This window comes from Rhineura floridana, chromosome 4 (assembly GCF_030035675.1).
Source record: "Rhineura floridana isolate rRhiFlo1 chromosome 4, rRhiFlo1.hap2, whole genome shotgun sequence".
NCBI lineage: Eukaryota > Metazoa > Chordata > Lepidosauria > Squamata > Rhineuridae > Rhineura > Rhineura floridana.
The window spans coordinates 50,513,402-50,532,033 of NC_084483.1; the positions used below are offsets into that span (position 1 = coordinate 50,513,402).

Below are 18,632 nucleotides of genomic sequence, written 5' to 3' on the forward strand. Positions count from 1 at the left end.
TCGGGCTGATGGGAGTTGGAGTCCAATAATGGCTCGAGGGCACCATGCTGGCTACCCCTAAGTTAAACTATATGCTTTATAGGTTTCTTTCAGTGCTGCAAATTGCCTAAAGGGGTTCAAAATCAAACCAGAAGCCTGTGTGGTAAATTTTGCTCTTGACTCCAGAAAGAATTCTGTCTTTATGCCAAGTCTTCGACTTAGGCACCATACATCAAGGGTGTTTTTTCCCCTAACTCTCCTATCCATTTTGTACAGGCATGAAACACCAAACATTTACATGACTTATACCTCATCTATGCTCTTGTTGACTAATGGTTTGTCAGGTTCTCCACATGCTGCTATGAGTTCAGAGCCAAGGTTCACCACTATGTCTAGTTCTTCTTGTAACCCATCTATCTCTTCTTTGATAGTCTAAAAGAAGAAAAATGTGACAGCTTCCATAATAGTACATTTAATACTTAGGATTCATTCACAGTGACAAACATTTACTTTCCATGTGGGTTTAACCAGCATAGCATGAGGCTGTGACTATGCAGAGCTTGCTTCAATTTAATATATATATATATATATATAAAGAAGATGACAACATGCAATTTAAGAGAAGGTATTCGTTCACTCATTGGGCAGGAGGTTGCTGTCGCAGTGGCTTAAAATTTACCCCCTCCCAAGAGCATTAGGGTAGCCTTTCCCAACTAGTGGGCCACCAGATGTTGGACCACAATTCCCATCTTTCCTGACCATTGGCAATGCTGGCTGAGGCTGATGGGAGTTGTGGTCCAACAACATCTGGTGGCCCACTAGTTGGGAAAGGCTGCATTAGGGGGACCCTACGTACCCACCTGTTCATAAAATGTCAGGAAGCTAACATTCCAACTGTACATAATGCCATAATGCTAAGAAAATAAGGTGAATACTAGCTTTCTTTTAAGCATATCTAGTAGTTCTGAAGCATTATTAAATAAAAGTGCACTCTAGAGACAAAGTCTGGGTAGTACATCATTAGGGAAAATACACATAATCCCAGACTCTGTTATTTCACTCATACTGCAATGTTTATGACTTTTATGAACAAAGGCTGAGAACCGAAGAGCAGTTGTAGGCATGCTCAATGGCTTATAGGTGCCCAGTGAGATTTTGTTTTTACTTTCCAGCCCTTTTATCTCACCCACCTCCTGCCATGCCACATAACAAGCTGTTTATGAAAGTCCTCTCAGTTTCAAAACTGCTTCAACAGGCACTACTGCGGAGTGGGGCTCCTACTTGAAACACAGCCCAAAGACACAGTGGATACACAAATGTAATCATGCAGTTCTTTAAATACTGGGCAGAGAAAAAAAATTGGTCTGGGTAAGAAGAGCTGGTCTTCTAAGGATGAGTCACACATTCATTTTTTCTACTAAATGCTTGTATTATCATGTGATGGCTTATAAGTGCATGATAGTCCTCAGAGTGAAAGCACCACTGGCAGAACAAAAGAAGAGGCCTGCAAGATCAGGCCAAAGGCCCATCTTGTCCAGCATCCTGTTCTCATAGTCGCCAAACAAACACCTAAAGGAAGCCCACAAGCAGGACTTGAGTGCCAGAGCACTCTTTCCCACTTCTGATTCCCAGCGGCTGGTATTCAGAGGCAAACTACCTCTGACCCTGGAGGTAGAAGACAGGCATCACCATCACCTCAAATGCCATTTTATTTAATGTCTCTTCCTTCACTGTGCACAGGTTCTCATGCCACAATGTGTACTACTGACTAGTACAAAAAGACAAAAACCAAAAGTCAAGATTACTTGTTATGCATTTATTTGCATACATTAAAAAAAAATACATCCACACAGATAGTGCTGGATTCTTTGCCAAGCCCTGTTCAGATGTAAACGGAAACTAGGGGTTCCTGCTGTGTCAATGAACTATGGAGGGCAGTCCACAGTTCACTATTACATCTGAACTCAAGGAATTTTGGTTTGTTTAAACTCAGGATCAAACTATGCTTTTTTAGTTTCTGAGTTGAGATGTAATGGGGAACAGTGGTTTGTTAAAACTGGAAGCACTTCCTCTGGTGCACAGAAGATGAGAGAGGAAGGGGAGAGAGTATGAGTCACTGTGACTCGTTCAAGTAGCTGAAAACAATGTTTTCTTGTTACATCTGAACCAGGACATCAAGAATTTTAACTCTGTATTACTTGTATTTTGGCACTGGGATCCTGAATAAATTAGCCATACTATTAAACATATCATAGCAATATAGTCAGAAACACTAACATCCCTATATATAATTATTAGAAAATATGTGGCCATAGGGCTTTTCATTTACCTCAGTTGCTTCTTGCTGCTGTTTTACCACTGAAGGGTCAATTCCAGGTCCTTCTAGTTCTCTGATAAAATCCTGAGTATCTTTAATAGTGGCTATAAGAGCCATATGGTCACACCAGAATTTCTCTGCTAATTCCATGGCATCAAGTAGTTTGGCCTCCCTTTCCTCAGCCAAGGTATGGATGTCTTCCCAGATAAAGACCATTTCATCAAGCTTATCTTGAACCACTAGGAAGCAAAATATACTAGCTATTTACATGGGCAGGTATATATAAGTTCTGCTGCTGTAAAGGTGTTTGTGTAAATTTGTTTATGCCATTTATCTTGCAGACAAAAATGGCTTTGGAAAAGTAAATTTTGAGAAACTCTAAAAGTGGCCATTTACAAACATCAAATCAACAATAATGGGATATAAACTAATCAGACTATTTTATACAATATTCATGTCAGTAAAAAAAAGTACAAATTAGCAGTTGGCTTTTTAATTATTTTTATATTTCACTACTTTGTTTATTCCAACTAAAAAGAAGCATTTTCAGTCTGACATCCTCTGTTACCTTTAGCAGATATGTCCTTATCAGTTCCTTCTGAACGTGCAATCATTTCTTCCCCACGCTGTTTGAGCGTTTCATACACTGGCTGAAGTTTTTCAAGATCAACTGACACATTCTTATTTTCACTGATCTGTTCTTTAATCTTCTCAACCTCGGCAGAGATTGAAGGTGGCTGCCTCAACCGGTCAACAATGCGTTCCAGGCTCTCAGTGGTTGAATCTATCTTGTCATGGAACTATGCAGACAAATTGGGAGGAGGGGGAGGAAACTGGGTGAGTGACAGACTAAAAGAAATATTTAAATGAATTTGGGTCAAACCAGAAAGAAACCTCAATTATTGTTGAAAAAACATGTTTAAAACATCAACTGTTTTTTATACACAAGAGAACATAAGAAGAGACTGCTGGATCAGGCCAGTGGTCCATCTAATCCAGCATCCTGTTCTCACAGTGGCCAACCAGGTGCCTGGGGGAAGCCCGCAAGCAGGACCCAAGTGCAAGAACACTCTTCCCTCCTGAGGCTTCCGGCAACTGGTTTTCAGAAGCATGCTGCCTCTGACTAGGGTGGCACAGCACAGCCATCATGGCTAGTAGCCATTGATAGCCCTGTCCTCCATGAATTTGTCTAATCTTCTTTTAAAGCCATCCAAGCTGGTGGCCATTACTAAATCTTGTGGGAGCAAATTCCATAGTTTAACTATGCACTGAGTAAAGAAGTACTTCCTTTTGTCTGTCCTGAATCTTCCAACATTCAGCTTCTTTGAATGTCCACGAGTTCTAGTATTATGAGAGAGGGAGAAAAACTTTTCTCTGTCCACTTTCTCAATGCCATGCATAATTTTATACACTTCTATCATGTCTCCTCTGACCCGCCTTTTCTCTAAACTAAAAAGCCCCAAATGCTGCAACCTTTCCTCGTAAGGGAGTCGCTCCATCCCCTTGATCATTCTGGTTGCCCTCTTCTGAACCTTTTCCAACTCTATAATATCCTTTTTGAGATGAGGCGACCAGAACTGTACACAGTATTCCAAATGCGGCCGCACCATAGATTTATACAACGGCATTATGATGTTTTACTTTCAATACCTTTCCTAATTATCCCTAGCATGGAATTTGCCTTTTTCACAGCTGCCGCACACTGGGTCGACATTTTCATCGTGCTGTCCACTACAACCCCGAGGTCTCTCTCCTGGTCGGTCACCGCCAGTTCAGACCCCATGAGCGCATATGTGAAATTAAGATTTTTTGCTCCAATATGCATAATTTTACACTTGTTTATACTGAATTGCATTTGCCATTTTTCCGCCCATTCACTCAGTTTGGAGAGGTCTTTTTGGAGCTCTTCGCAATCCCTTTTTGTTTTAACAACCCTGAACAATTTAGTGTCGTCAGCAAATTTAGTGTCGTCGGTCCCAACACCGATCCTTGAGGGACTCCACTTTCTACAGCCCTCCATTGGGAGAACTGTCCATTTATTCCTACTCTCTGCTTTCTGCTTCTTAACCAATTCCTTATCCACAAGAGGACCTCTCCTCTTATTCCATGACTGCTAAGCTTCCTCAGAAGTCTTTTTGAAAGTCTAACTACACTATGTCCACAGGATCACCTCTATCTATATGCTTGTTGACACTCTCAAAGAATTCTAATAGGTTACTGAGACAGGACTTTTTCTTGCAGAAGCCATGCTGGCTCTGCTTCAGCAAAGCTTGTTCTTCTATGTGCTTAGTTAATCTAGCTTTAATAATACTTTCTACCAGTTTTCCAGGGACAGAAGTTAAGCTAACTGGCCTGTAATTTCAGGGATCCCCCTTGGATCCCTTTTTGAAGATTGGCGTTACATTTGCCACTTTCCAGTCCTCAGGCACGGAGGAGGACCCGAGGGACAAGTTACATATTTTAGTTAGCAGATCAGCAATTTCACATTTGAGTTCTTTGAGAACTCTGGGGTGGATGCCATCCGGACCCGGTGATTTGTCAGTTTTTATATTGTCCATTAAGCCTAGAACTTCCTCTCTCGTTACCACTATTTGTCTCAGTTCCTCAGAATCCCTTCCTGCAAATGTAAGTTCAGGTTCAGGGATCTGCCCTATATCTTCCACTGTGAAGACAGATGCAAAGAATTCATTTAGCTTCTCTGCAATCTCCTTATCATTCTTTAGTACATCTTTGACTCCCTTATCATCCAAGGGTCCAATCGCTTCCCTAGATGGTCTCCTGCTTTGAATGTGTTTATAGAATGTTTTGTTGTTGGTTTTTATGTTCTTAGCAATGTGCTCCTCAAATTCTTTTTTAGCATCCCTTATTGTCTTCTTGCATTTCTTTTGCCAGAGTTTGTGTTCTTTTTTATTTTCTTCATTCGGACAAGACTTCCATTTTCTGAAGGAAGACTTTTTGCCTCTGAGCTTTCTTGACTTGGCTCATTAACCATGCTGGCATCTTCTTGGCCCTGGCAGTACCTTTTCTGATCTGCAGTATGCACTCCAATTGAGCTTCTAATATAGTGTTTTTAAACAACTTCCCAGCATTTTCGAGTGATGTGACCCTCTGGACTTTGTTTTTCAGCTTTCTTTTTACCAATCCCCTCATTTTTGTGAAGTTTCCTTTTTTGAAGTCAAATGTGACCGTGTTGGATTTTCTTGGCAATTGGCCATTTACATGTATGTTTAATTTAATAGCACTATCGTCACTGCTCCCAATCGGTTTCTTTGTCATTCTCAGCAGACCACAAAATGCATACAGATCTATGATTTCAGTTCAAGCAGCTTAAGTTTATGCTTCTCAATCCAGGTGTCCGGATCATATCTGCTTGTTAGCCAAGTAAGGCAGCTCACAGTTCGGACTAACTGCATGTACTTTTGTATCTACATCATTATCACGTATTAACAGCTTCCTGATCATGGTTTTATAACTGGGAAGGAATAACAGATTTCCCCTTTCACTTATATTTAGCCACAATGTTAAATGAAACACATTATGTTCATAGAATCATAGAATAGTAGAGTTGGAAGGGGCCGATAAGGCCATCAAGTCCAACCCCCTGCTCAATGCAGGAATCCAAATCAAAGCATTCCCGACAGATGGCTGTCCAGGTGCCTCTTGAATGCCTCCAGTGTTGGAGAGCCCACTACCTCTCTAGGTAATTGATTCCATTGTCATATGGCTTTAACAGTTAGGAATTTTTTTCTGGTGTCCAGTCGAAATCTGGCTTCCTGCAACTTGAGCCCATTATTCCATGTCCTGCACTCTGGGACGATCGAGAAGAGATCCTGGCCCTCCTCTATGAGACAACCTTTCATGTACTTGAAGAGTGCTATCATATCTCCCCTCAGTCTTCTCTTCTCCAGACTAAACAAGCCAGTTCTTTCAGTCTCTCCCCATATTTCCGTCTCTCCTCATAAAATGTTATTTTTAAAATGCCAATGGTTTGCACTATTAGCCAACTTCTTCTCAATGCATTAGTTAATTACTGTTAACATTATTTGGCAGTGATTAATGGACCCAAGTATCTAGCTCCTAGATGGGCAGGATTAGAGGACTATGATGCAGTAGCATTACATAAGAACATAGGAATCTGCTTTTTGCCAAGTCACACCAATAATCCATCTAGCTCGCTATTGTCTATACCAAGTTTTTCTCAGCTTTGCCTAGAGATGCAGGGATTGAACTTGGGATCTCCTGCAAGCAAAGCATGTGCTCCACCACTGACCTATGGCTCTTTTAGGTATAATAAATACTGCAGAACTAACATATGGCAGAAAGGTTAAGGCCCAGTTCAGATATTTATTGAGTCAACAATCTTTGTGTAGTGGTAAAGAGTCCCCTCATGCAAATGATATCCTTCCCTCATGCAATATATATCACACATTCTATGTGGATGCCCACTCATGCAGACATCCAGCTTTTTTTTGAGGAGAAAGAACTGTGAGTCAGATATCTGTGCTACTGGGCAGCTGCATGGGAGTGTGCAAAACAGAATTTCTTAAAAGCAGATGCCAGAATTACTTTAGGCAACTAAAATGAAATGCTATTATAAGATCTAAACTAATGTGTGACCTGTTATCAGTGGGTGTCATAAATCACTGTTTTCTAGTACCAAAAAAAGAGGCAGGACCTACAAGAACATTTTTTAAAAGCATGCAGTTGGGGAACTTAAGTTAGTTTAGATGCATGTGGATTGAGCCTAAGACATGAGCATTAAGCCTCAGAGGCAGAGAATGTTTGGGTGGGAGTGTCCCTAGCTTTCCCCAACAATTATTTAGTTAGCGTATACATGCACACACGTACCACACACGGACATAAAAAAGATTGTCAAGGGTTTCTGGGAAAATTCAAGAAGACTAGAATATATATGCAATCTATGAAACAGTTTGTGGTTCTTTTGGATGAAATGTATGGTCAGTTGCACGCCCCATTATTTTTGGCAAGGTCACCAGAGAAATCCGGGACTATCTTGGCACCAAATAGCCTCTCTGACTGTCTGCATGGATGGACAAAGTCACTATTATATAGGATATTGACTTTATTATCTAGGGACACAGTTTTGTAATCTCTACATATCGTAAGGATTTAGTTATTTGATGTTCCATTTTTTATTATGCCTTTCCTCCAAGGAACTCAGGGTGGCATGCAAACTCTGCCCCCATCTTGATTTTATCCTCACAACCATCCTTTCATGTAAATTAGAGATAAAGCAAACTTCAAGTAGAGCAGAGATTTAAACCTGGGTTCCACTAGACTAAGTCCAGCCTTCTTTGCTATATCATCACAGTGGCTCTTTATAGAGTATTAATTTCCCCACAAAAAAACATTTTAAAAGTTGATAGTAAAATTCACACATTTACCACATAAATAAGTTCAAAATAATTATTTTGAGATAACCTGATTCTCTTTTGAAAACCAAAGGCTAGATTCACCAAAATACAACCTCCTAATTCCTTGACAGATAGGAAAAGAAAATGTGTGCACTGTGATGAGAGTATTCACATACCAAGTCATATCTGATGATTTACTTTCCTGATACCTCCACTATGTACCTAGAGTTTATTGATGTATGATAACAACATCCTCGAGTTGGAATTTAATTGCTCTTCTAATAAATAATGGTACCTGGGTAGACTGAGAAATGGCTTCGTCCAGTGCGTGGGCCCGCTTTCTCACATCTTCTTTAATTCGATTGTAAAGGGCATCAGCTGCTACATATTTCTCTTGGATTAAAAAGCCTTCTCGTGGGCTTAGCTCCAGAAGTTGAGGTCCAGTCTTATTCATCTTATCTATATGAGGCTTGTGTTCAGCAATCAGCTCTCGCAGTTGCTATAGCAAAGCAAAACACTTATCAGTATCTTACTCTTACATTGCCACATCCCAGTTGTCTGTGCGTCCAACACATTCAGCTGGCAAGAAAGTCTAAATAAATACCCTGTGCGTGCTATGGCAAAGTATAATTCATATTGGATATATCTTTTTAGCTACAAGGCCTAGAAGTGATTGCTCTGTTTTCAGCTCTAAGCATGTCGTGCATCCTTTATAATAGAAAACTAGAAAAGTATGGTCTCTTACTTATGCTTTACAAGGAACTGCATAGGGTGCAAGAGTGTGTTGCATCCATTCTGAAGCAACCACTTTCTGCAAGCCTCAAAAACATTGGAAGGTCTTGCATATTGTATGTGGTTCCTTGATGCAGCCTCAGAGGTTTGATTTGCTTGCTTGTTAACAGCAGTCTAGCACTCACAAGCTATTTATAATCAAACTTAAATAACTGGCAACTTTCAGAATTTCATTACTTAATAAATCATTTACAGTGCTGGACAACTGGCTAAATACGTATTACTGGTTGTCTTTGTCTTGTTTTATTTTCTAGAGTCTGTTCTTCTATGTATCTTGGCTGGCCAAAATACTTATTTTAAAAATACTTTTAGAATGCGCTTCAGAGTTCTTTTACTCTTCTTTGTCTCCAGTTTTAGCTTGAAACGTACCCCCTCACACACACGCTCTTAGATAATTCTACTCAATGTGGCTTAAAATGATTTTTTCTACCTAGAACACTGTCTAAAATTTATCTCCAATTTTGCTAATATAAAGCCTGACGTGTTTCTTTGTATTGCTTCACCCTGCCTAACCAGAAACCTCTGCCTTTTGTTAAGGCTAGAGGCAGAGCTGGGTAACTGCTGGACTGTATGCTTCAAAAACTGGGGATCAGCCATTGCTTCTTTGTCCCAAAATCCTAGGTGTAACCTGAGACCGCAGCACCTAATCCAATCCAGCCTGCAATCTCCATCTTGAGACTGACTCTAAATGCAGACCTTATGGCCACAACCATTTTTGTTACTTGTTGTTGTTTCTCCTCTTCCCCCTACCCTTGCCTCTGCATAACATCCAGCCTGATGACTTCTGGAGAACTTGAAAGCGGGCTCACTATTTTGTGATCGTTTGGTTGGTTCAAATACAGGTGTTTCCCAACTGTGGATTTTGGAATTTTTCTTATGGAACAACATAGCTTCCTATCAGAGCTTGGAAAAGTTACTTTTTTGAACTACAACTCCCATCAGCCCCAGCCAGCATGGCCACTGGATTGGGCTGATGGGAGTTGTAGTTCAAAAAAAGTAACTTTTCCAAGCTGTGGTAACTAGCTGGTTACTGTTAAACATTATCATTCCCTAAAAAAATCAGTTCCTGGTTCAGAGGTAGGCTTTGCAACACACCTAATCCAGCTTTCACAACTGCTTCTCTGTCCTCACGAAAATAACCTCAAACTTACGGATATATTAAACTCTGATTTAATAATAAAATAGTAATTCTTTTCAGAGAAAGTAGAAATGTATAAAACCGGACCGGTTGGCTTGGTTTGATGAATCCGACATGTTAAGGAGAGGGCTGCATTTCATTTGATTTTTGGAATTAACGGCATTTTATAAGATGCCTGGAAACTTACCCGATGTTCTTCTTGCTGTTGCTTTAGAGTTTCATATTCAAGAGCTGGCGCCGGAAGCTGTGAGATGACTGTTGTTGTTTCAGTTAACCATGGCCAAATCTCTTCATAAGTCTCCCAGAACTGACTGACTAGAGACTGAGCTCGTTCTAACTGCAGGTTCCTCTTAGAGTTCATTTGACAGAGTATATTGTATTTTTGTAAGAGGCTTTCCAGTTTTTTCTATTAAAGAAATGATCAACAAACAACAGTATTTATCTTTTGGTTGGAGGCATTTACAAGATTACCACAATCCAGACAGTTTTAAAATGTCCCACCATCATGCATGAAACCACACTAATCTCAGTTTTTGTAATGGTGTAAAAATTTGGCATCAGAAGGATTATAATTTGATGCCCTATTTTCCAAATTCATAGATACTATGTATGCCTCACAACATAGTTGTGCATTTATTAAATATTTATTAAGACATAGATACTTACGACATGACTGTTCTTGCTATATAACAGGGGAGGGCAATCTTTTTATCCCTAAGGGGCACATGCTGAAGTGGGTGGGGGCGTTGGGGCGACATGCCAGTGGATTAGGCTGGCAGTGGATGTGACCAGTGCTGGCTGTGATCAACACACACACACCTACCTCCCCCTAACACACACACAAACGAACACACACCCCACACAGTTAACACACACTCATTCAGGCTGCATCAGGATTGCTGGCAAGGAGCGTTAAAAGTAAGAAAAAAACCACAAGGTGGTCCAATTTCTGACTACTTATGAGGTAGTCTTAGGGCTTCTTGTTTGTCTTCTGTTGTTTTACAAAAGTAAGTCCAGCTATCTAAGAGGGCCTAGCTACCTGCAGAGCAATGGGTGCCATGCATGTTGAAATCAAGGTAGCAAGTCCCACTGAAAGTGACAGGTCTTGTTGATGTCCTGTCATTCTCAGTGGAATTTTTACGTATTTTACATAACATTTTACATCTTTTATGTTCATTTCCCCCTTAGTCTTTTACATACATTTTACATACAATTGCCCCTAATCTTGGGTAAGATGGCAGAGAGTGTGGTGGTGGAGCAATTGCAGGAGTTGACAGAGGAATATAGATTATCTGGATCCATTTCAATCTAGGTTCAGGGACTGTTATCAGCCTTGGCCATTCTAGTGGATGACCTGTATTAACAGTGGGACAGGAGAGTACAACTCTGCTTTTTGACAGTTTTTGATACCACTGACCATGATATCCTCTTGGGTGGGCTCTGTGGGATGGTATTTGGAGCACTGTTTTATAGTGGTTCTGCTTCTACCTACAAGGCCATGTTGAGAGAATAGCATTGTGTTTTGGATCCATGGGGATTGTACTGTGGTGTACTGGAGGACATGATCTTGTCCCCAATCCTGTTCAATATCCACTATGGTTGTTTGAGAGAGCCCCTGGATCCATCTTTGTCACTTTCTCCCTGCCAGGATCCTGCCCGATCCAAACCCCAGGAACAGCTCCTCTGAGGAAGAGGCATGGGACTCTGAGAACCCTAGTGCAACTGAGGTCCTGGAAGAACCCAGAAATGTCCTGTGGTAGCCTGAAGTCCTTGGCTCATAGATCTCACCTGAGCCCCTCAATAACCCTTCTGACCAATTCTCTCCCTTTGTCTCCTGGTCCTCAAGAGCAAATGAGAAGTCCAGAGTCAGCCCCGGGGTGCTCATTTGGCTACTAGAATGCTCTATTGTCTTAAGTCGCCTTAGGTGCAAGGATCTACTCAGAAGCAGGGAGAAAACTCAGCTGTGTACAATGACCCAGGAAAGGAAGAGGAAGCGGAAAAGGAGGAGATGGCAGTGAGTATATAAGCCTCCTCTAGACCTTGGTGGGTTAACAGCTTCCTAGTTAGCTCCTTGGTGTTCCGTTTACTTCCTCAGCGCCTGCTCCGGATCCTTCACTAAGTGCTTCTCATGGACACCCCCACTAGAATGCTGATGCTGTCTATGTACAGGCAAAGGGGGTATGGGGTTGCAAGGGGTCTCCCTATTCCATAAGGCATAAGTATGATAGATGCAGCCAACATGAGGCAGCTTAATTTTTCAAGGCACACTTCAGCCCCTCTTACAGCACCTGAGTGGGCTCAAGCACATGGCTTGGGAATCACTTATGTATAAATGTAGATATTCAAAGTCATTACAAAGCAAGTGCATAAGTGCCCTATTACCTTCATGGTTTGTTTCTCCTCTTCTGTGCATGTCTTCATAATCTCATCCCCAGATGCAACAAGTTCTTCTACTGTATCCTTGTGTTTCAAAATCTCCATGGTAAATGCCTAATTGCATAATAGAATACTCTGGTATTAAGAATATGAAGACACAGAGCAAAATCATGCACTATAATGGTCTGGAAATTAAATCATGGCAGAAAAAATAACGGTCATTAATTAATACATGACAGATCGAATCACATTAGTTTACCTTTTGAACTTGTAGCTGAGCAATGGTCTGGTCACGTTCAAGCCTAATATCCTCCAGAGATATCAGTTTCTTTTCTGTCTCATCAACCCAGGCCAATTCAGTGTCAGCTGCATGTTCAAACTAAAGAAAAGACACAAAGATAAAATAGTTTATAAAAACAACCCCTCAATTGAATCCACATAGAGTTTAAAGGAAAAAGATACTTGGGAAAAGACATTTTAAAAGATTGTGAGATGGGGATCATATCTCAGTAGTCGACTGCACTGCTTATATTTAAAAACCGCAAATCCAACCCTGACCCTCTTTTTTGAGATCTCAGTTATCAGGACTAATATAGCCCTCTAGTTGAGGTGTTGAAAAACTGCCTTCAGACCAATTCTAGAATGGTAGGTATTTTAGACTGCAGTCCTATACATCTGAAGTGGGGAACCTTTTTCAGCCAAAGGGCCACATTCCCTTCTATGCAACCTTCCAGGTCCACGTGACAGTGGGAGGCTGGACCAGAAGTAAAAGTGGGCGGAATAACACATTTGACCTTTATACAGTAGGTTTGTCTCTACACATACTCCTCTTTCTATCCTCCCTGCAGGCAAGTGAGAAGCTATTAATATTATTATTATTATTATTATTCCCTTCCTCCCAGCAGCAGCGCAGGGTGGCAAACAAAAACACTAAAAACACTCTAAAACATCTTAAAAACAGACTTTAAAAATATCTTCAAACAAAATATCTTTTTAAAAAACCTTTAAAAACATCTTAAAAAGCAATTCCAACACAGCTGCAGACTCGTCAGAGTTCAAGGACATATACTAGCCAGGCATAAACATTCAAGGCAGGGGCAAAGCAGGGCTGGTAAGCGGTGAGGATGGAGAGGGTGTGTAGCCTGGGGAGAGTCACAAGGCCCAGACAGAGAGCCCTGGAGGGTCACTTTCAGCCCCAGGGTCTGCAGTTCCCCACCCCTGCTAATATGCCCTTATCTGGGAGCAAGTCCTACAGATCAAGGGGGTCTTACTTTTGAGTAGACATACATAAAATGCTGTATATTACAGCTAACACACACACACACAAATATTGTGTCACCTTCAAGATGAATAGATTGTGGCATAAGCTTTTGTGCACGAGAACCCACTTCATTGAATGCATGAAGAGTCATATGTGAAGGAAAGCCTGAGAGCTTCCCTTCTCCCTGCCAGGGAGCAGAAATGGCTTATGGCTCCAACACCTGGGTATGGCTGCCACCAGCTCCTCCTTTCATCTAACCTTGAGACAGGAACAGATCCTCAAAGTTATGAGTTACTGTTATTATTTATGGAGATATGGGAGCAACTGGCTCGCACCTCTTCCTCTCCAGGAAGCAGGGCAGCCTGCTTTCTTCAAATTCTCCCTAGACCCAAATATGCTTCATGAGCCAAAGAGATCTGAGCATAGTGGGGAGAGCATGAGCACTCACAACACACAACGAGACCCAGCAGCCTATTTGATACCATTTATTAAGAATTTAAGAGAGCAAAGGTAAAAGGCAGAATGGTGCTCTAAGAAAATAAAGAAAATGTTCAAGTCTCTTCACCCTATACTTCTTACATATAGGCTTATGGCCTCCTCATGAGAAACATAGCAACTTGGATGGTCAGATAGATGATTCAGGATAAAGGAACGTTGGCAACATTCCATTTTTAAGTGCTACTGACCCAGGCGGATTCTGATTGATTGGTGGCTGGGCGCAGCCAATTAGGGGAGTTGCACGTAGCCAGTAAACACTTGGGGGGGTAGAGAATGAAACAATTAAGGTATTAACAGCAACAAGATGGTGGCTGTTAATTACTGTTGGAGTGGTCCACTTCCTTGTTAGACCATAAGCTTTCCACAGCTCAGACCTTGCAGGGGAGTCATAACTTCTCTGCTTAGACATGATGGAGGACCAGAAAAACTTAATTAAAGGGGCAGTTAGGAGAGGGCAGAATGGTGCAGCATTTGTCAAACGGGGAGGGGGTATCGTAAATATTGGGGCCAAATGCCCATGAAATGCAAGAGTTTGTGATATTTCTATGCAAAGTTCAAATATACATAAAGTATAGTGACCATTCACAGCAGCAATAATTTGCAATAATATAATCTTCCCTTTCTTTTGCTAATTGAAGGTAATGGGAGAGACTCATGACTCAGAATGAAACAAATAGAATCAAGCTTGGTGGTGAATTTTTGTCTACAAATGGCTTTGTACAAAAGTCTCCCTTTGCAGTTCTTTTGTTGAAGAATAATGACTTACAGGTCAGCAGCAGAGCATCCTGGGATCAGTGCTTGTAGTCAAGACTTAAGAGTTCAAGGACAGGTGGCTCATTGCTGTGACTGAATATAATGCAGCTTCTTATAATCGCCGGACAGTTTATTTTTATTTAGTAAACTCTAGGGCTCTCTGTGACACTGAGGAGTATATCGAAATCAGCTCATTTCAGAAGCATTACACAGAGGAGGCAAGAAATGTCACTAGTTGAAGTATACTTTATACTTCAAATAGAAATTTATATCAAAATTCTCACAAATATCGAAGGTAATATTTATACTTTTTTCCTCCAAACATCTCTTGCTCTTCTCTGTCTTTAAGATTATTTTCCTGCCTCAATAACGATATTGTTTTGAGTTACTCTAGATCAGTGGCACAGAGTTGGAATTGCTCCTTACTCTTGGCATGTGGAATGACAATGTAGTGGTGTGAAACAAGCCAAGAATAGCTATATGACCCAGGCTTAAGGGACAGGATCCCAGTCCCAAGATGCATTTTTTTCACTGAAAATGTTATCCTTTCAAAGACCACAAGCAGATTTCTTTCAAATATGATTCTCTGAACATAAAAGCCACTTCAAACATTTTCCTCCATGCATTTGTAATAGCATTTGTAAATGTAAGAAGACGGGAGGCCTGTGCCCACCATTACATTCCCACTGGCCCCATCTTCCACACATTAGGGGAAGGTTCTGAAGAGGGGAGCCTGCTGTATTCATGTAATCAGAATGCTGATCACAAAGGGTTCTAAGACACAGACAAGAGTTTACATGCACAGAACAGGCTTTCCACTTCAGATCTTCCTCTCCATGAATGGAGGGTGGAGTGGAGGCAGGAAGGCCAATGGGTACTACCCCACTAGGAACTACTGCCATACGTTAATGTTTCTCCCTCCAACCTTGTTCCTTTCCCCATGCTCCCCAGACTAGTCTCTACTGAACTCGAAAGCTTTGGTACAGAGAAACCTTTCCCAACCTGGTGCCTTCCAGATGTTTTGGAATACACTTTCCATTATCTCAACTATTGCCCATAGTGGCAGGGGTTGATGCATGCTGGAGTCCAAAATATCTTGAAGATATCAATTTGGGGAAAGCTAGTACAGAGCCACTGCCATGCCAATAAAGCATAATACTTGAATGGCCTAGTTTAAATAGACAATTATAGCATAATTAACTTCAATGCAAATTATGTTCCTAAAAAATGAGACATTCATACAATGATAACTTTTATTGGACCAGTTTACAGTGATGGAAGTATGTGCAACCTTTAGATGCAACAAAATTCTCATTATGTTGACTCTTTCAACATAAGCTGGTCGAGCAATAAACAATCCTATTAAGCTGTTTGAGAAATCTGAAAATTTACATATTAGTGACTACAGAGTCACTCACTATTCTTGTAGCACTTCTAAATGGAGGTCAAATTTAATGCATAAGCTGTCACATCTTATTCTTTAATTATGAATCATGATTGAAAAGTTACACAGGACTGAAGTTTCTCCATGTTTTTCATGAGTAATTCTTTTCTATTTGAAACAAGCCACAAACATTTGCTGTCATCTCTCATTTATAATCAGAGAAGGTACTTTTGGCCTGAAAGTTCTGTTTTTAAAGAGAAGCGTACAAACTGAGTCATACTAAATTAAAAGTCCAACCATCTAGAAGTTCCAAAAACAAACAAAAAAAACGTTCAACAAAACACTGATGTGGATATGAAGCCTATTTTAATACTACTTGTGACTGCAAATAATATTTGTATGTCTTGACAAACTGCATCCACAGGCTAATGTACACATTTTTACTTCAAGCATCCATTTATCACAAGCTGATATTTGACCTACATAGCAGCATAATGAAAGTTACGAGGTTTAAGTTTACAATTCTTTCTGTAGTGAAATTCCTACTGAGATCACTGTGTGATGCTACTCATAATGCCTCTCAGTATGAGACTGATCTTTAATTTCTGTGTCAACCAGAAGACAGATGGCTACAACAATGAATGGATTTGCTTTGGTTTAGAACTCATGTCTGACAACTATGATCAAACTCTTTTCAAGTTTGGCTCCAGTTCTTGCATAGAGCATACCAAATGTTTGCCACTAATGTGGACAGCAGCCTTTTCTTTTGGTGCAGATTCCCAGACATATATTCCCAGAAAAAAACATACATATTCTTTTCCTATCATACATAGAATGAAACCAGAATGATTATTTTTACCTGCTGCAATCTGAAAATGACAGCATCAATTTCTTCCACTTTCTGACTTATAGTGTCACTCACTGATCTGTATCGTTCATTATCTTCTGCAACCATTTTGTCTATCCCTTCCCTTGCTCTCCATGGCACCAGTTCAAGCAAAGCACTGCTGACTTCATTAAGAGTGTCCAATATGCTTCTATTTTCCTTTGCTTCTTTTTTCAGTGCCTAAAAAAGAACATTTAAAATAAACAAATGTAAAATAAACAGCCTGGCATAGAAACAGCATTTGTGTAACTCAAAAGGTACCACTTGTGTGTACAGGGGGGGTTGTCTTCCCCTCTCCCCCATCTTCAATTTTTTAGTCTAAGATTAAATAGTTGAAATATCATGCTTGCAAGCCACAGCTGTACATAGCACTCTTCCACTCAATGATCTTTGTTTTTGCTGTTTGCGAGTCATTTGACAGAGAAGCAGGTGGGAAAAACAAAACACAATTTAAAATCCATTCCTGTAATCCACAGGGCCAACTGTCATTCTTTAGAAATGAACAGAGTCACCAATCGTTAATCAAGCGAGCAAAATGAAGAAATCTAATGTGTTCCCTATACCATCGGTGGGGGTACCAGGGGCTGAACAAGGCCCTGTAGGCCTCTCTATCTGGCCTTTGGGATTCTGCTCGAGACACCTCTACCCAGGCCACGCCAATATCCTCAGGCTATGTCTATCAATGGACCTGCCCCATGCTCTTCTTGAGTGCTTTTGCATGACTGAAATGCGTTCTTGAACCATGATAATACCTCTTGCTTACCTGAATGGAGGAGGAGAAGATGTGCATGGAATATGAATATATTTAAAAACCTCTAACTTTTGTGTAGCTGCACACACGTAAGAGTCTACTGTGCAAAGGTAAGAGACACGCCTGTTGCCCCACCCACGTTTGCCTTTCTCTCTGCCCACCACTGGCATGTGGGCCCCTGGAAGATTGCAGACAAGGAAATTTGGCCCTCAGGCCGAAAGAAATCCCCCATCTATGTCTGAAATTCCTCCCCTGTGCCACCTTGCTGGTTGAAAAAGTAAAATTAAAGGAAGCATCTGTTTCAAGCAAGTATTCAGAAATGCAGTGAATGCTGGTTCACATATACCACACGGGGGGATGAGGAGGAGGGAAAGTTTGATTGTGTAAGAGGAAATCTTTGCACTAATGGAATAACTTCATTGGATACAACCCTATGACTTGATCACCAACACCCAGTCAATTTATAGCTGTATGGGAATTTGAACCCATATCTCCTTAATACAATTCCAGCTATCTTTTTATGCCATGCACAGCAAAATACTGGATGTGAAGCTTTCAAAACTAGATTTGGCCAAATAGAAGGAATTTTCTTGCTTGCTCTTACTCTCTGTTCCATGAGAGACCAAAACACCTATTGAGACTTTGGGTTTGGATGGATTGGACACTGTATTGCTGATGAACAAATCACCACATGCTCATGTGCACCCTTCCCCTGCTTTTTTACAGTGTGTACATTGCAACGTTCAATCTAGGTTGTACCGTTTTTAGCTGCACTTGGGACCTGGCTTTGTGTAAGGGAGATCTCTTATATGAATAAATGCAGTTTAGTTTCTATTAGCCTAAGATTAAATCTCTCTGCTACTGCACTAACTCACTTTGCTGGCAAAGTAACATCTGACTAGCCTTTAGATCTACATTTTAGTAGTGATTATTTTACAGTGCAATCCTATGCATATCAAAGTGCAATGGGACAGTGTGTATAAGATTGCAATCGAAGAGTTTTAGCAGGCATACATAGCTCCTCACTTGTTTTATAAGAAATAATTTTAAAAACTACTCTCATCCTAATTTGATACACTTACTTGAGAGTGAGCATCATTAAACACATTGGGATGTATTTCC

At 40.7% G+C, this 18,632-nt stretch overlaps 1 protein-coding gene across 33 annotated transcripts in view; it reads right to left on the reverse strand.

Moving 5' to 3' along the window:
* The window catches only part of DST (dystonin), a 467,794-nt gene that overhangs the window by 79,777 nt on the left and 369,385 nt on the right, over positions 1 to 18,632 (reverse strand). For all 33 annotated transcript variants that reach the window (XM_061623014.1, XM_061623016.1, XM_061623029.1 and 30 more), the window contains 8 exons: positions 16,733 to 16,939; positions 12,237 to 12,356; positions 11,984 to 12,091; positions 9,789 to 10,007; positions 7,967 to 8,170; positions 2,865 to 3,096; positions 2,309 to 2,535; positions 289 to 411 (listed from right to left, as the gene is read on the reverse strand). In XM_061623014.1, coding sequence (XP_061478998.1) covers positions 289 to 411; positions 2,309 to 2,535; positions 2,865 to 3,096; positions 7,967 to 8,170; positions 9,789 to 10,007; positions 11,984 to 12,091; positions 12,237 to 12,356; positions 16,733 to 16,939 — 1,440 coding nt within the window. The remainder of the gene's footprint in view (positions 1 to 288; positions 412 to 2,308; positions 2,536 to 2,864; positions 3,097 to 7,966; positions 8,171 to 9,788; positions 10,008 to 11,983; positions 12,092 to 12,236; positions 12,357 to 16,732; positions 16,940 to 18,632) is intronic.